At 32.3% G+C, this 17,628-nt stretch overlaps 2 protein-coding genes across 8 annotated transcripts; one reads left to right on the top strand and one right to left on the bottom strand.

Annotated features, from left to right (window-relative positions):
* Positions 1-1,640: 1,640 nt before the first annotated feature.
* LOC127242200 (small GTPase LIP1-like) lies at positions 1,641-7,909 on the bottom strand. 7 transcript variants are annotated; one of them, XM_051261646.1, is made up of 9 exons: positions 7,821-7,900; positions 7,601-7,727; positions 6,630-6,730; positions 4,917-5,008; positions 4,694-4,835; positions 4,051-4,355; positions 3,420-3,473; positions 3,216-3,343; positions 1,641-2,208 (listed from the first exon to the last, which is right to left on the bottom strand). In XM_051261646.1, exons 2-9 carry the CDS (start codon positions 7,609-7,611, stop codon positions 2,013-2,015), a joined length of 1,029 nt encoding a protein of 342 aa, XP_051117603.1. In that variant the 5' UTR covers positions 7,612-7,727; positions 7,821-7,900; the 3' UTR covers positions 1,641-2,012. The 7 variants fall into 7 exon arrangements, with proteins under 7 accessions (XP_051117603.1, XP_051117607.1, XP_051117604.1 ...); XM_051261650.1 differs by having other exon boundaries at positions 6,630-6,886; positions 7,421-7,727; positions 7,821-7,899; XM_051261647.1 differs by having other exon boundaries at positions 7,601-7,719; positions 7,821-7,890.
* A 2,096-nt stretch (positions 7,910-10,005) lies between these two features.
* LOC127242014 (uncharacterized) lies at positions 10,006-11,559 on the top strand. Its single transcript, XM_051261348.1, has 6 exons — positions 10,006-10,083; positions 10,165-10,445; positions 10,578-10,730; positions 10,811-10,937; positions 10,995-11,393; positions 11,476-11,559. Exons 1-6 carry the CDS (start codon positions 10,006-10,008, stop codon positions 11,557-11,559), a joined length of 1,122 nt encoding a protein of 373 aa, XP_051117305.1.
* Positions 11,560-17,628: the final 6,069 nt, after the last annotated feature.

Below are 17,628 nucleotides of genomic sequence, written 5' to 3'. Positions count from 1 at the left end.
TTTTACATATATAATAAATATATTAATTAATATTAATATATTATAATCGGGTTGTGTCCGATTTGAATTAAGAGCCTCAACCCTAACTTGACTTGTTTATTATTATGTCGGATTCGTGTCAACCCGTATACATAATCGGATTGAAATCCTTGGCTCAAACCCAATTATTTCGTGTCGAATTCATATTGAATTATCGTGTCGTGTCAGTTTTTTGCAGCTCTTATAAAAATACATAATTAAATTGTTTCGGTGTCATTATAACTATAATAACTATTGGCCCCAAATTTCGTTTAAGTCACACAGCAGCAAGAACAACTTACTTTCAAAATCAAATATGCAAATTCAATCAACACATGCGGCTTGTTTGCTGGATGATTGAACTACGAAGGCACGTACTGGTGACGACAAGAACGAAAAATACAAAACAATTGATAACTCAGTTCGGCTCTAACTAGTGGGGGTTCCAACCCAGACGAAATTTACTATCGAAACCATTGAAGCACAAGAATATATGGATACAATCGACTTACACACCTCAAAAAATCAACACATTCATTTCTTGATTGTTTTCCCCAACTCAAAAGCTATCTCCTGTATTCACTCTCTCAATGTTCAATAATCTCTCTCTTTTTCTCTTTCGACGCAACCGGAATGTTCCACACCCTTATTATATTTTCTTACTTACATATATAATCATCTAACAAATTCAATCAATAATGAAATCTTTTTGCTCCTCTATTTCTCTTCACCTCCACTAAGTTTGTTACAATCAAATTTTGTTATTCCATTACATGGGGACCAGCAACTCTATCAATCTCGATCACTTTTTCCTGTGTCTTAATTGAATTGATTAATTTTGAGTATCTTCTTATTTGATTGGACTAAAGACAAATTGGACGGCCTCTGTTCATCAATATCCTCATTAATTAGCCTATCTACATACAACATTAACCAAATCCCAAAAACAAATAAATCTATTTTCAACAATAACCTTATTCAATCTTGACCCTCCAATAGCACAACCCGTTATCATACTAAAAAGTTAATATATCAAAATTCAATATGTCAAATAATATATACCAATATCAAAGTGTCTCTACGGATGACACACCGTATCATACAGAAAATACTGATAATGCCGATATCATACCGAATTTTTCTGTATGACAAAAATAAACTTTTGGTACGATACCGGTATACACCGTTTATATCGAAAATTTCAGATTTTAGTGTAATTTTTTTAAAAAATAAAATATTTGAATAATAAGCTAAATGTGATGTTTTATAAAATTAAAAAATAATTTATTTCTCAACTTTCAATTATCTTGTTTAACCCAACAAAAGAGAAATGCAGCAATTTCTATTTTTCTGACTTTATTTATCTGTACTAAACAACCTCTAAAAAGTAATTTTACAAGATTAGAGAAAAAAAAAAAAAGTACTAATTTTGATGTTAATACATCAAATTATTTATAAAAGTCAATGTACTGAATACTAAAATATTGAAAAAATATTGGAATGATATACGATAATCAATACTCCTCAATCCCTTTTGATCAAAATGAGCTCTTTGGAATTTTGTAGTAATATTTTGATATTAATATAAAATTATTTTTTCTAAAATACTTTGAATTGAAAGGAATGGAGCATCGTATATTACCGAAAAATGCCAAAATTACATATAATTGCCTTATACCAAATTTTACATAATACCAAAATTTTGATATGGATAAAATATTTACGACATTTCAGTATTTTTTTTCCAGCCTAGCTAAACACATGGAAATGGAAGCTGTGAATCATACAAACTAATCACCACAACTTTTTTTAATGATTATAGAGTTGCATGGGCGCTACTTTGTTAACCAAGCTAAAGCACGCCCCAGCCCAGGCAATCAAAATAGAATGAGAGTAAATGCTACCTCGTTTCGGTATTAAATCCGTTCATCATTGATCGGTCGGTCACTCTCAACATGTATGCAACCAAGCAATGCATAATATTCGGATTACACCTACACGTTGATATCCAGACGTTTCGATCTCGCACCAGCCACATCCTGGGAGCTGTTGTAGCTGAATCTCGGGACGTTGTAATTGTTGCTGGGGGTTGACATGGGTTGCTGCGGGTACAGTGTTGGGGGCGGCGTCAAGTTCCGCTGTGCCGGAAGGGGAGGAAGCACGTTGTGCTTGTATCCGTCACCGCTTAAACTGTAACACAAGACAAAAATTAGACATAGTAATTAAGTGATAAAATTGCAGGAATTATTCAATTTGTATCATTCTATATTTCATGCTTTAAATAAAGTTCCATGTTAATTTGATTTGGTCCTCTCACATTTCACAATCATAAAGATAGACCGGGCCTTCGTATTTGTTGGCAACACTCTTGTTGGAAGAAGAATAAACTCAAGTCCAACATCAGAAAAATAAAAGAAAAAATCATTTGTTCTAATGACTAACTCCTCACAAAATAAGGCTTTTCGGAAGAGTCCAAATGCAAATCCGTATTTGCACCTCTACATCCCATATATCAAAATAACTCGATTAAGTTTGCTGAACCAACAAGGGCTTTGTTTTAATCTTTACACGGATCTACGAAGACGAAAAACTTTAGCATGAACCACAAAGGTAAGGAAGAATCCCCACTAAATCAAAATAAGTACACATTAACTCAGATATGTTTTTTGATAGTTTTTTTTTTTTGAATAAATAGATAAAAGATTTTTTGGTGTTTCTACAAAACTATAGGCATATACTTTACAATCTTTTCATAAAATGGGTTTTTAAATATCTTACATTTTAGAGGGAGTGATTAGCAAACTATCAATTGATAAATGAAAGTAGTTTTGTGAAAATGTTAGGGTGTATTGGTTTAAATTCCAAACCAAAATCACCACTATTCAGCTTGCTTGCAGGGTTTTTAATAAAAATACATTATTTCTTTTCACAAAATATCACATCAAAATACTATTTAAATATGATTTCAAATCAAAACCAAACAAATCCTTACTCTAGCTCAAGTAAAGTGCATGCAATCAAAGAAGTTTAGTTCGAAAACTTCGAAAGACTTATTCAGTAATTATGGGTATCACCGGCAAGGTCATTTGCTAGGCACTGTCTTTGTTGCTAATAATAAAATGCAACATCTATTTCAGAAAATCCAAAACAGATAATGGCCAGAAGTTAATAAGCTATTTGTATGTCGCATATCATACCTTGAACTTTTATACGACTGCTCATCATCACTTATAATTTCACTCGATTGAAACAATGGGCGATTAACTTGGGAAGACCAAGGGCTGGCACCAGGCAATTCATCTGAAAAGTATCTCCTCCTGATCAACTAAAAACAACATCAAACTCATTAGAACTGTGCTCCCAAGATAATTTAAAGCATGACCTTGAAGTCATACACAGACCATTCTAAAAAATTTCAAAACTGCTTCCTTGTCATATCTGGCATCTTTTGCAGCCTGAAAAATAAAATAAAATTTATTCATCAAATAAAATACAATTAGCATAATACCATTTCACTTTCAGCTATGAACCTGAACCAAGCACCAAGAGAAGCAACCTTGCTTCTTTACCAAATTTTCATAACTTATAGTGATTCAATAAACTAGGTGCTTCATACCTATATTGATCTTCCTTAATTCATTCCTAAGCCATGATTGGATTGATCTACTTATAATCTTCAAGGTTTGAATCTCAAAAGTGCTTATTTTTCTCTATATACTGGAAAATTCCAATATAGAAATAAATAAATTATACAAGCCAAAGAACATGTACATTAAGGTACATAAGTATGCAAACCGACTCATCAAACTCGAGTAAGGCTCCAAACCCAGATTACAATACGGCAATAAGATCCTCAGTTAAGCACCTACAGTATCATTATTTCTCATAAAATCAAAATATGTATGTTATGTATAAATGATGCAAGGCAAGTCCAAAAGTTTCAAATAATGTGGTATTGCAAAGCTAAGCAGTTCATTCGTATGTACAACATAAGTTAAGAACTAGTTAAACATGTTCAAAAACTAAACTTACTGCCAGAAGGCCTCCACCAGTAGGGAAACTCTCAGTTAGCGGAAGTTCCTCACTTGATGGAAGTAAACCCTGTTTCTCAACCCATTGACGAGCGACATCAACAAGATTACCACTGCTTCCTCGTGTCCCGTCTTTTGAAGCAATATCTGCTTTGTTACCAATAACAATATAGGGAACTGGAAGCCCCCCTGGGCCTCCAGATGCTAAAGGAGCTGAGAATGTCCCATTTGCTGCGATTTCAGCAGCCCACTTCTGTAAGCTGGTTTTTGTCCTTCTTTGAGAAAGATCATGAACAAACATAACCCCTAAAGCCAGATGCGAAAGATTTCGACTCACAACCATGAATCTCAAGAATAACAAAAACAAATTTCAACAATATTAAACTTGAAATATATGAAACAATTTAACTAGCTCTAGTTGAAATATAGTTATTCAGTAAGAGAAGACTCAGCTGTTTTATATCAGTGGATGAGTAACTCAGGTGCATATCAGTTAAGAACAGTCACGACATACTTAATGCCAAAAGATATGCACCATGAAATGAGATCTACATAATTACCAAAATGTTTTGCTCATTATCCATGCTATGTTAAAAAAATAAAAAGTAAAAATCTAGAAGATGAAAAACCCAATGATTACTGACCATTGATTTGAGAATAGAACAGAGACCGACAATCTTTATAGCGCTCATGTCCAGATATGTCCCAGAGTTCAACAAAAAAATCTCTCTCATTATCGCCATTGATGTTGCTTGATGAGCTACCAGAACTTCCATAAGTTATATGCTGCAAATCAACACAAGTGGTCATGCCGAATTTATAAGAGTAGCTCTGACTTATTCTTATGAAAAATCAATAGAAACCTACCTTGACACTAACAGTACAACCAACTGTTTGAGGAGGTCGAGCAATGGAAGAGCCTTTCATTATCAGATGAACAATAGAAGTTTTCCCCACACCTGGCCAAGGATTCGAATAAATATGTAACCTTATAATATCATTTAAAACTGTTGTTAACTAAAGTACTAAACTATTAGACATATGAGAGAACATATAACTTACTACCACAAAAAGCCAGTAGAGAGGCTTAGGTTATAAGAAGCCACAACAGCACACAAAATAATATTTTAAATATATATATATATATATTAATATGAAGGGGGAAAAAAACTTAGAAGTTCACTCATCAGATATTTTGAAGCCTTGCAATAACAATATCAAAATAGAAATCAACCCAAAGGGCGTGCAATGTAGCTACATGATTGAAGTAGAAGACTAAAACAGCAGTTTGCTAGTTAATCACAAAAATATTATTGCAGATGACACATGGCTCATTTCAATCTGGTAAACTCGCTTATACAATACAACTTCACATAGTGATAGTTGATTTTAAGCAAAAATTAAACAGAACCCGTTTGATAAAGGTGCTCATTGACCCCAATCTATTTAGCAAGGAGTTGGTTGATCGTAATCCAAATTATTAAGATGGAAATTTGGGGAATTCAGTCAGCATTGTTATGCACAAACATAATAAGCTGTATGCTTGTTAAAGGGTTAAACATAAATTTCCTCCTACGAAATTCACATTTCTCAAAAAATAAAAACTTGATGAAATATATGTACATATGCAAATAATCCTGTTATATTTCTCAAAACATTATCCAATTTACCTCCTAACACAATTTCTTGCACATTTAGTAAATATGAAGGGTTATTTGCATATTTACTTTTCTCAGTTTTTTTCTTTTTAAAACCACGAACCCTGCTGGAAATATATATAATTAACCCATAGGTTAAACAGCAAGGATGGACCATATCATTCATAGACTAGACCAATACCAAATCATAGCTCACTACGGCAAACACCATGGATGATGGAACATGGGATATGTTAACTCAACATCCATGTTACTCTCACACTATGCCAAACGGTGCAATGTGTGTGCCATGCCACAAAACTAAATTAATACATAAAAGACTTTACACATCATAGCTCTGAGAAGGCATACAACACTCCATTGGAAACTATAAACTACTTATATTACTCTAAACCATCTATTATACAGTTACTCAACTGTTATCTCTTGCATTCTTTGTCTACATAGACTACAGTGATTAATCTCCTTCCATTTGTATTTATTCATATAAACTCATGAAAGCCATTATTGTTGACTGTCCTCACGCAATGTTATGACTAGGTTTTAATCAGATCCAATAAGACCATGACCGTTGTTTGTCCCCATAAGTCATAACTCATGCCAATGAAAATCAATATAATGATCCCAATCCTCATCCGACATTCTTTCTCTTGAAGAATAACAAGGGCATATTAGTGTCATTGTCTCAATCACAGAGTCAACCAAAAATCTGACCTTATCTAGATGATCCACACACTTCATTACAGAAACATAGCTGTTAGTTGTTTGAATCTCAAAGTGACAATTCTACACTAAAATAATATCCTTAAGCATCTTCAAGAAATGAAAATATTCAAATCATTATCTAAAAACAACTCAGACAAGAAAAAACAAATGACAAAACGATCATGAAGAACCATAAGATATCTCGATCAGAAGTTACCTGAGTCCCCAACAAGAAGCACTCTGACCTGCCCAACAGGAGGTCCACCATTTTGTTCTTTGCTCTCCCTTTCCCTCTCCCTCCAAAACATTTTTCTCATTCTTCAGGAACAAAAATCAAAATGCAGCCACCAATAAGAATCTTTAAGAAAATCTGAACTATATTCAGCTAGGGGCTTCCTCAAGTCCCATCAACCAATAAACTAAATCTCCACGAATGACAGAACCTTCTCAATGTCATTCTTGCAGTTGCCAACCCTAAATCAATTCACGCAAATAACAAATTCAATTCGAAAATCGTTGCATAGCAAACCAGATCTAAAGAAAAGGAACCTCGGGAACCGAAATTCTACGGAAAACCATCCAGAACAATGCTCAGGCAAACATATTCAGTGAACTGATACTAAGATCTGAATCAAAAACACCATTGAATGAGCATTTAAAGTTCTATTCCCTTCAAAATGATAAACCCTAGTAGGAATTCCATCATTTCTTCATATAATAGCAATACTCAAACTTGGATAAATCAATTATTCTCTAAATCTTCAATGAAAACGCCGTGATCTAAATGGTACAGTCAAATTTAAAAAGAACAAACGCCGAATAACTAGCAAAAATAAAGCCAAGAAAATTAACTAAAAAAAAAAGCAAACAGATATCAAATTGCAACACCTCAAACCAATCCGTCCAACAGATCATTAAATCAGATTAATTGCAAACGAGGGTAGGAACAATTCAAAAAAAAAAGCAGAAATTCAAAACAAATGGTGGATTGGAAGTGAGAAAGCTTACCAGAAAATGGTGGTAGATGAAGCGCGAAGTAGGGTTGGTGGATTTTGAAGGCGACGAAGGGATATAAGTAGTTATAACTTGTAAGTTTGTTTTTGTAGTTTATTTTTGTACCCAAAACCCAATATAAGCTTTAAAAAACAGTAATACTCCACGTTTACACAAAAATAATTCTCCACCTACCGATCACTCATCTCCCACTCCAGTTGAACTTCGAATCGAGGATTTGGATCGGTAGGTTTTGGACGTTCGAAGCTCACGCAATGGGACGAAGGCGATTTCCCGACTCCGGCGTCCTTCAACTGCTTTCCTTGAGGATATTCGTTCGTCTTCGTGAGAACGCCACAGATCCGTGTCGTCGACCGACTACAGAGAAGTTAAGATAGGGAAAAGAAAAACTCACCGGGAATTCAGCGGCTGCCGGCAGCGGACTTCGCCGGAGAAGAAGAAAAAGAGAAGTGAATTGTATGTAATTATAATTAACTCGCTCGGTACAACGTATTGAAAATATAGTGCCCGTATTCCGGAAAGGTAAAATAAATATAATCAGTAAATAATAATTAAAAAAAAAATCAATTTTGATTTTAATATGAAAAATTTATTAATCTTAGTTTAATTATAAATAATACTATCAAATAATTTGAGTGACACTCGTAAAAATACTAACTTAAATTGTTGGACTTAACCGAGTTAATATGGCTACCGACAATAACACATACTATGGATACACGTCTATGTTAAAAAAATTTTAAATTGTATTGGGATGTAAAATTAATTTTTTAATATAACATTATCTCCGTTTCATACATCGTGTCTGCTACACTACACAATATTTAATGAAGAGTGTAATTAGTAGATAATTAAAAATATATTTGTGAAAATAATTATCTTATAATATAAATAATTATAAATTAAGATTAAGATAACTAATTAGTTTAATTAAAATTTTAAAAAAAATTAAAAAGTTTAAAATGAAATTAAAGTGTATAAACATTTTCCAAAAAAGGAAAGTGACATGGTATGTGGAACGGACAGAAACGGCAACGTGGACATGGTATGCGGGACGGAGGGAGTATAAAAAATAAAAAACATAGGGTGTTTTTAGGGCTTTAAAAAAAAATGGCGTAAGTCAATTCCCATTTAAAATTCTAGTCTTCAAACGAGTTTTCAAAACTACTATATTTATATATTGTACTAGTAGTTTTCAAAACTCTTTGGATCTAAAATTATATACCTTTTCAAAACACCTAAAATATAAAAAATAGTAGGAAAATTATAGAAGTTCTCAAAACTACTATAATTGATAATGTAAGAGTTTTAAAAACTTTTTTTATGAAAAGTAGTTATAAAAACTCTTATATTTTTTATTATAGGAGTTTTGAGAACTTTTATATTTGTAATCTTAATTTAGTCCACGATTTTGTTGCATTCCAATCTTTCTATGCTATGCTTCGTTCTTGTTCATTCCTGAAACAAAACTTTTGCTGAAGAGAGACATTTTCAAGTATTATTTGTTTGACTAAATTATTTTATAGTTTTCATATAATATTTTGTTTTATATTGTTGGTAGGCAATATTCTGTTTTGCGTTGTATTTTCAGGTATTTATTGTTTAGTGATTGTTGTGTTTTTTTTTTTTTTGTAATTTTATAACATCTTAGGTGTTTTTTGGTATTATTTGTAAGGTTTATATTGATATATTATTTAAATGCATAATGTATTTATGTCTATTTCTTATTTTAATATTTTTATATATAGCTTATTTTTATAATATATTAATTTTATTCTTATTAGTATTTATTTAATATTTTTTTTTTTACAGAAACAGATGACGAGTAGTGGCCAGAGCAATATTGATATTCTCTATATTGGGATGGTAACATTATACAAAAGTCAGATACAATAGAATATGATTGTGATCCACAGTGTATGACAGCTGTTCGGCGAGATAGTACATTTGAAGATTTAGAAAGTTTGATTTACAATTTGACTGGAAAAAACCGGATGCAATACTCTCTGATTTTGAAAATGCCTTATAGTTGGACGAATGAACAAGATAATAAGAGAATGAGGCTTATTACTATTAATGGCTTCAATCTGCAGCACTTTTTAAATCCAGAAAATAGTTATCGATGTTTGGAGTTGTTTGTTGAATTTCAACTTAATGAAACAAGTGCGGTTGTAAAGATAACATATGTGAATCCCAACACAAGGCTTGAGCAAACAGACGATGATATACACATATTAGATGCAGATTGTCAAGGAGTTGGAGAAGATAAATCTAGTGAATCAGAATCAATTTCATACTCAGATGATGAAATGGAGATATATGAAAATTGTGAAAAAGGGATTGTGGATGCTACTGCATTATGGAAAGAGTCAGGGCCATCGGGATCTCCTAAATCAGGTACAATTCTACATTCAGGCAGTCAGAATGAATCTCAATCGATTGAATATTTTCAGAAGTTGCGAGAGGAGGAGTTTGAACAAGATACATATGGCATTCTCAATCGTAGATAGGATGTTTACACAAAAAGTAGCGGTGCTCTTATTTTTGGGATGGTATTCAAAGATAAAAAACATATGCAAATGGCCGTTAAGGATTATTCAATTCGTGTGGTTGGGAGGAAATATACTGTGACAAAGAGCAATCGTACGGTCTTCAGAGTAAAGTGTAAGCACTATGGAAAAAATGGTTGCGGGTCGGGTGTGACTGCATCATATAAACCACATTTAGAATGTTGGCAGTTAATTACAGTGATGCCCGACCACATGTGTATCCCAGATGATGTATCGTTGGGACACCGAAACTTGGATGTTAACATGATAACAAATTTACTAAAAGATTTTGTAAGAAGAAACCCGGCATATGAGTTAGAAAATGTGGAGAGAACGGTGAAGATAGAATTTGGGTTTGATATTTCTTATTCAAAGGCCTGGCATGGCTTGAAAAGGGCTATTGCAGATGTTTATAGGACATGGGAGAGTTCAGTGCAAGAACTCCCAACTTATATGGAAACTCTTCAAAAGTATGTATCAAATACTATTGTTGAGTAGTCACATGTAGAAACGGCACATCAAGAAGAGTGCACACTTGACAATGTGTTTTGAGCATTTGGACCTTGCATTGAAGCTTATCGCCATTGTCGTAATGTGATTAGTGTGGATGGAACTTATTTATATGAAAAATACAAGCATGTGATATTGATTTCCGCTACTATAGATGCTAACCACCATGTGCTGCCATTAGCATTTGCCATTGTTGATACAGAAAATACTGAATCTTGGTTATGGTTTCTTCAGTTAGTAAGCAGGTATGACATTCTAATAAGTTTGTAATTCATAATTTTTGAAATATTTGTCAATAACATAAATTTTTGTATTTTATATGTAGATATATTGTGCAGGATCGGTATCACACGTGTCTCATATCTGATAGACATGTTGGGATAACAAGTGTAGTTAAGCGTATTCATGCTTTCCACCCTTCTCGTGGCCGACATCGATTTTGCCTTAGACATGTATGTTCCAACTTCAACCAATACGTTAAAGATGTAAGACTGAAGGATATGTGTTAGAAGGCAAGGGCATCCATTGATCAATTGGAGTTTAATGAAACAATGGCGGCCATTCAACTTCTAAATCAAGCAGCTTATGATTGGCTTAACATAATTGACAAGAGCAAATGGGCCATTGCATATGACGAAGGGTGGCGACATGGTATAATAACAACCAATTTGCTGGAATGCATTAATGGTGTATTAAAAGGGGCACGGCGACTACCGATCACTGCTCTAGTACAGTTGACATACGATCGTATGGTTTCATTTTTTGTTAAGCGGTTGCATGATGCTCGAGATAAACAAGAATCCGGCTATGAATGGTCACCTTGGGCAAGAACAAGATATATAGACTCGGAGTGGAAGAGCCGAAAAAATATGGGTGTGGTGATAAATGAGGATGAATATGAGGCAAAAGTGTGTTTACACTAGACAGTATTGGCCAGAGATCAAAGGAACATATTGTTTCAATCAAAAGAGATTTTTGCTCATGTTGTAGATGGGCGTTAGATGGGGTGCCATGTTCACACGTTTTAGATACATGTCGTATGTTCCATTTGAATGGAAAGCGATATGTGCGTGACTATTATTCGATTGATTCATGGATAAACACATACATCGTCCCTTTCCATGCATATCCGGATAAGTCACTTTGGGAATCAGCCTCATTTAAGTTGGTGCATAATCCTTTGTGACGTAAAATTAAGAGAAGAGGACGTGATCTCACCACACGTATTCGGAATGAAATGGATCGTGGCCAGAAACAAGCAAGGCGACAAGCACATGCAAATTAAGGTAAAAATATATTATGTTTTTTTTTTTTTAAATCATAAGTAATACTCCATCCGTCCCACAAAATTAGTCCACTTTTTCTTTTTTAGCCGTCCCATGAAATTAGTCCATTTTCCTATTTTAGTAATAATTAATAACTAATACTTCTAATTAAAGAAAACTTAACTATATTTTATTAACTTACTAATATCTTTAGTTTTATTATTTTTTAATTGTAAATTTAGAAGTTGGGCTAAAATTTTGAATAATAAAAATAATAAATATTTAATATTATATAAATAAATATTCATTTAATTTTAAAATTAAATTTTAATGTAATATATAATAAAATTTGATGTTTGATTTGAAAATTTATGGCTGAAAAATTAATTAAAAATGAAATTTGATATTGATTTTTTTTTGTTCAAAAAAATAAAGAATAGAAAAAAGTCATATTGTATCGAAATTTTAAAATTTTTTCGGTATTTTTTTTTTACGAGTATGCATGTTATTTTCGTTATTCAGTATTTTTTATTTGCAAATTCGGTATACCAAAATATTTGTACGGTACGGTAAAATATCATACAAAAAATTTTGTACCGTACGTATGCGATGTGGTCTTAAATTTGGTATGTCATAACGAACTATCTCTAACAACAACCAAATTCGAAAAATTTTATGTATTGTTTATATAATTTTTTTATTATATTTTTATTGTATAAATTATATTTAAGTTATTAAAATTATTATTATTATTATTATTTTATCTAAATGAATGTATTGATTTACAATAAATACAATTATTATTATTTATTTATTTTTAATGAATTTTTTCTCATCTGAAAAAAGTTTTATCTAAGATAGTTAGAATATTTTGTATTTGTTTAATACGTTCATAAAGAAACAGGTAGGATGCAAGTGATTTTATTGCAACATAAGGATTCAAGGCCGAATTTTATTGAAGCAAAAACAAACATGGAGGTATTCGAGAACTTTATATTACAAAGTCTCATTGGTTATAATTTGCATAGTTAACTGTAAATAATAATGTAATGCTTGGTTCCTTGAAGCTCGGTTGTCTTTCGAAGGCATGCCCAAATGATCAGATGCAAAAGGCTACATAAGCTGCTTCGACCGCATAGAAGAGTTTTTGATTTGTAGCCAGTCATTTTATTAGCTTACATATAATGTTGGTACATTGAAGTTTCCATTGCTTACTGACCTGCATGTTTTGTTTATACCACAGAACATTACTGACCTGCATGTTCTATTTTTTTTTTTTTTTTGTTTCTGTTATATTTCATTTCATAGTTAAGGTTTGAGGTATACATGCTGCTTGATGACATACTGCATAATAATCCATAATAGAAATCAATATCATAGGTTGTAATTGAATAAAAATACAAAAAGGGAATGCCAAACTACCACAATTAACCTGATGTGAGAAACTTAGCAATTAAATAACACCAACAGCCACACTAACCAATTCTTCCCAAAATACAAATACACAACATCTGACGGCAGCAACTCACATACCTAAATTTTCAATCAAACATATCAACCATGCATCAGTTGCAACTATACCCTAGTTTCCAACAGTAATATCAACATGTAAGCACTAAAAACCAATGCCACATTCGATATAAAAAGCTTCAACCAAACAGATGGTGTTGCAGTCATCGGCAGCAATCGAACTACCAGAAAGTTCAAATGGAATACGCTTTATTATAACAAATTAAAGAAAAGAACAAATGAAATTATACTTACATCATCGATGTCCTTTGTGACCACCAGTGCCACAATCTGGAGGATGACTTTGGCGAGTACTTCTACGGAAAATTCGTTGAGTTTTAGGCTTGGATGATTGACATACAGAATGGAAAACTTCACCAGTATTCGTACCAGTGGGAGAGTTATGAAAGACCTCATCTTCCTGTGATTGCATATTATCCGCTCCTAAAGCCAATGACGGTGAACTTTCACGTATACCACTAGTCTCATGTACATCAATAGAATCAACAAGAATATACAACTCAGGACTTAGTTGAGGCTCATCACCATGTACGAAAGTAGTTTCGTACGACTCAACTATCCAATTAGCTCAATCATCTGCAATATCAATGACATTTTGTACAAGATTGAGGTCTCCTACCTGTGTACAACGCCTTAATTGTTCACCTACACCAAATATCATATGCACAATGAATAAATAATTAGGATGTATTTAAATGTATAAGGAATAAGAGAACTAAAATTCTGCAAAATGATTGTAAGATGGTAGTCCAGTCAGATAACCAGCCCGTGTACGCAACTCTGGATTGTTGATAAACCGTCTCGAATGTATTCTAAACCATTGCAAATATTTTGGAATATGAGGTATATCATGCAAGGCCGACTGCCCATTCACTAAATTAGGTTGATTCCATTGTTGAATATATATCTTATAAGTTTTCAACCAATTCTTTGTGTCGGATCCCTGAGAAGAACTATGAGTATTCCTATCCTCTACCACTGGTGGGTTATTTGGAATATGTTGAACTAAGCCCAGTTGCGGAAGCACTCTATCTATGAAATGATGTTCAATACATTGCTCATATAACAAAGGTCCTTGGTAACGGAATAAAGTTGAAGGACAAGAATGTGGTAAACTATCGTATAATTGGGCTCGTAAGGCCGCCAATTAAACTGCACCAAAAATATAATATATTTATATTAAAAAATTATAACATAAGAGTTATATAATTATTGAAATGTTATTAAAATACCTGTCCATTTCCTTCATGATCAAGAATGTCATGTATAGCAGCCACACAACCATGAACAGTGGGAGTAAAATCATGTTTACCCCGAGCCCATCTATAATACAAAATACAGTTTGAGGATTAAAAATACAAAATATTTCAATTAAGAACTACTTGTATAAATCACAATACCTAGCTCCGTAAGGCGCAGTAGAAACCATTACACCATTAGCAAGCATTTGAGGATCGACAACAATAGAGTTTATTGATTTAATTCGAGGAGCCAACATATTTAATCGAGACTATGCCCAAATCTAGAAAAAAAATAAAATACTCAAACAACAAAAATAGTGTTCTTAAATAAATTTAAAATGTCAATTTATATAAATATACCTGCAACAATGTGAGGGGGCCACTAAGTTTTTTTCTTTTTACTTCAATAATTGCTAAACAGAGATTATGATATAGACATGTAAGACAAGCACTTACCCAACTATACTTATCAGAAAGGTCAAGTTTCTGCAGATATGACAAGTAAATCAACCGGACCCTACTACCATCTGAATTCTGAAGTATACTACCCATAATCATCAATAGCATAAATCAATGTGCCCAACACTCTACTTTTTCTTCGGGACTATCATTATCGATTTGAAACTCAACACTCTTCAAATGATCTTCTAAAGTAGAGTGCAAAATCCATGGTCCATGCTTGAAATATTCTGGGTCAAGAGACAATTGTAACAAATCCATACAAATCTTTGAAAGAGATGTGGCATCACTGACAACAGGTTTACCATCGAGGGGTAACTGACATATCATAGCAACATCTTCTAATGTAATTGTTGCCTAGCCAAATGTGAAATGAAATGTATGTGTTTCAGGACGCCATCGCTCAACTAATGCTGTCAAAAGACTAGAATCATGTCTAACATGTCCAACTCTATATACTCCATAAAATCCAATACGATTTAATATCTCGAGGACCCTAGGATGACATAATGTAGATATACTAGTCCAATATCTTTCCGGACAAACAAGACTAAACTTATGATCGGTTAATTCACCATTCCAAATATGCTCAGAATGGTGTGTAGATTGAAGATAAAGTAGACAATAGTTATTGGGGCCAGGCAATCCCTCCCGATATGGAAACATCACAAAACACTGTCGACATTCCAAATTAAACATATATGTTAAAAATATATGTGGTTTTAATTTAGTATAGATATAAATATAAATAATGTTTATATTGAAATCCATAGCCTATTATGTTAAAACAAATAAAGCCCTTGAACACAAATATAAATTCCTACAACTTATATTAACTCAACCAAAGCACTTCCAAACTACATTCAAACATAACACTTCCAAACTACATTCAAAATATAACACTTGAATCTTATTTTCTAGTTGTGTTGTTTAGCTTAAAGCCTATGATTCTCTTTTTTAAATGCTTTTGAACTACTACAGTGAACTTGAAATTTTCCTCCTCTGTCGTCTGTTTTGATCTTTCTTTCAAATCAAAATCTGTTTTCCCCTACTTGTATAATGCTCATTCATAAGCAAGCAACTACAGGAGTTTTTCACACACATCCTATTCATACCAAGAACTAATAAAATCAAAGGCTTATGTGTCCCTGTACCAACTGATGCACTAACCTTTGGATATCTGTAGATGCCCAGTAGATGCCAATAGATGTCCACTATTGAGTATTTGTAGATCATAAAAAAATAATTACAAAAAACTAATTATAAATCATGAAGAAAAGAATTGTCATAAACTCGAGCAAATTCATTCACATAAGATGGTATAAACATAAATATGGCAATCACTACAAGAAAAAATCATTTTTGTAACAAAACATTTTTGTCTCTAAATCTACTTTTTCCGTTACTAATGACATTAGAGACGGAATTAGGAACGAAATTACGTTAGCTACGTGAACTTTAGGGACGGAATTCCGTTACAAATATATTATTTTTTTTGTAGTGAATAGAATATGCAATATTACAAAAATTAGAAAAAATATATATACCATAAAAAATTTAAATATGATAAATAAAAATTCTGAAAATTATATGATTATACAATAAGAAATAGTAAAAAATAAAAAATAAAAAAATAATAAGATAATACCTTATGAATCTGTATTGAAGCAACTTTCAAACTTTTTCAACAAATCGATAGGAAATCAGAGATATAAAAAGAGGTGTTGATTTTAAAGAAAAGAGAAGTGAGACTCAGACAAATTTATATGAAAACAAACAAAACACAAAAATTACAATCTCCGCCAACCAATATTTTCCAAACCAACAATCAAAACAAAATAGAACGAAAGAGAACAAAAGTTTGAAAATCAATTACCATAGAAGAGCGGCACCAACGGCAATGGCAGATATTGGCAAAAGAAAATCGCAGAAAACTCTACAGCATCGCGCAGAAGAAAACATTGAAGGAGAATGAGGTTATTTGTAATAAAAATATTTGTAGTAGTTTTGAAAACTACTATATTTAATAATTTAGAAGTTTTAAAAAGTTCTAAACTTAAAAGTTTAGGAGTTTTGAAAACTACTACAATATATAAATATAGTAGTTTTCAAAACTCTTTTGAGGGCTAGAATTTTAAAACGTGGTTTGACTTAGACCATTTTTTTAAAAAGCCCGTGTTTTTAGATGTTTGTGGGAGGAAAAAATTTGGTAAATAATAAAATTTTAGACAAAATTTTTCAAAAGAACATACTAGGTGAATTTTTTATATTGAAATCAAAATTGATACATTTTAATTATATTGGGATTACTATTGAACTTTTCTATTTGATCAACTATTCTAAATTCAAAATATTTTTTTTAAATAAAACAAAAAAATCAAATTTTAGACAAAAATTGAAAGATACACAACCATGTATAATTGTACATGGTCGTGTGACAATATGACCGTGTACAAAACGTGTTATTTCTAGGTTAGCTGTCACGTCAACCTCATTACGTATACGTCAGCAATTTCCACTAAATTTTTAACGGTGAGACCAAAATTGTTGAAATTATTTCTAATATGATTAAATTTAAGAGTTTTTATATTGAAACTAAAATTGCTACATTTTGGTTATATTGAGACCAAAATTGATTTTTTTTCTCG

This window comes from Andrographis paniculata, unplaced genomic scaffold (assembly GCF_009805555.1).
Source record: "Andrographis paniculata isolate CXL003 unplaced genomic scaffold, ASM980555v1 Contig86END, whole genome shotgun sequence".
Lineage (NCBI taxonomy): Eukaryota > Viridiplantae > Streptophyta > Magnoliopsida > Lamiales > Acanthaceae > Andrographis > Andrographis paniculata.
This window is presented reverse-complemented; position numbering and strand designations above follow the sequence as displayed.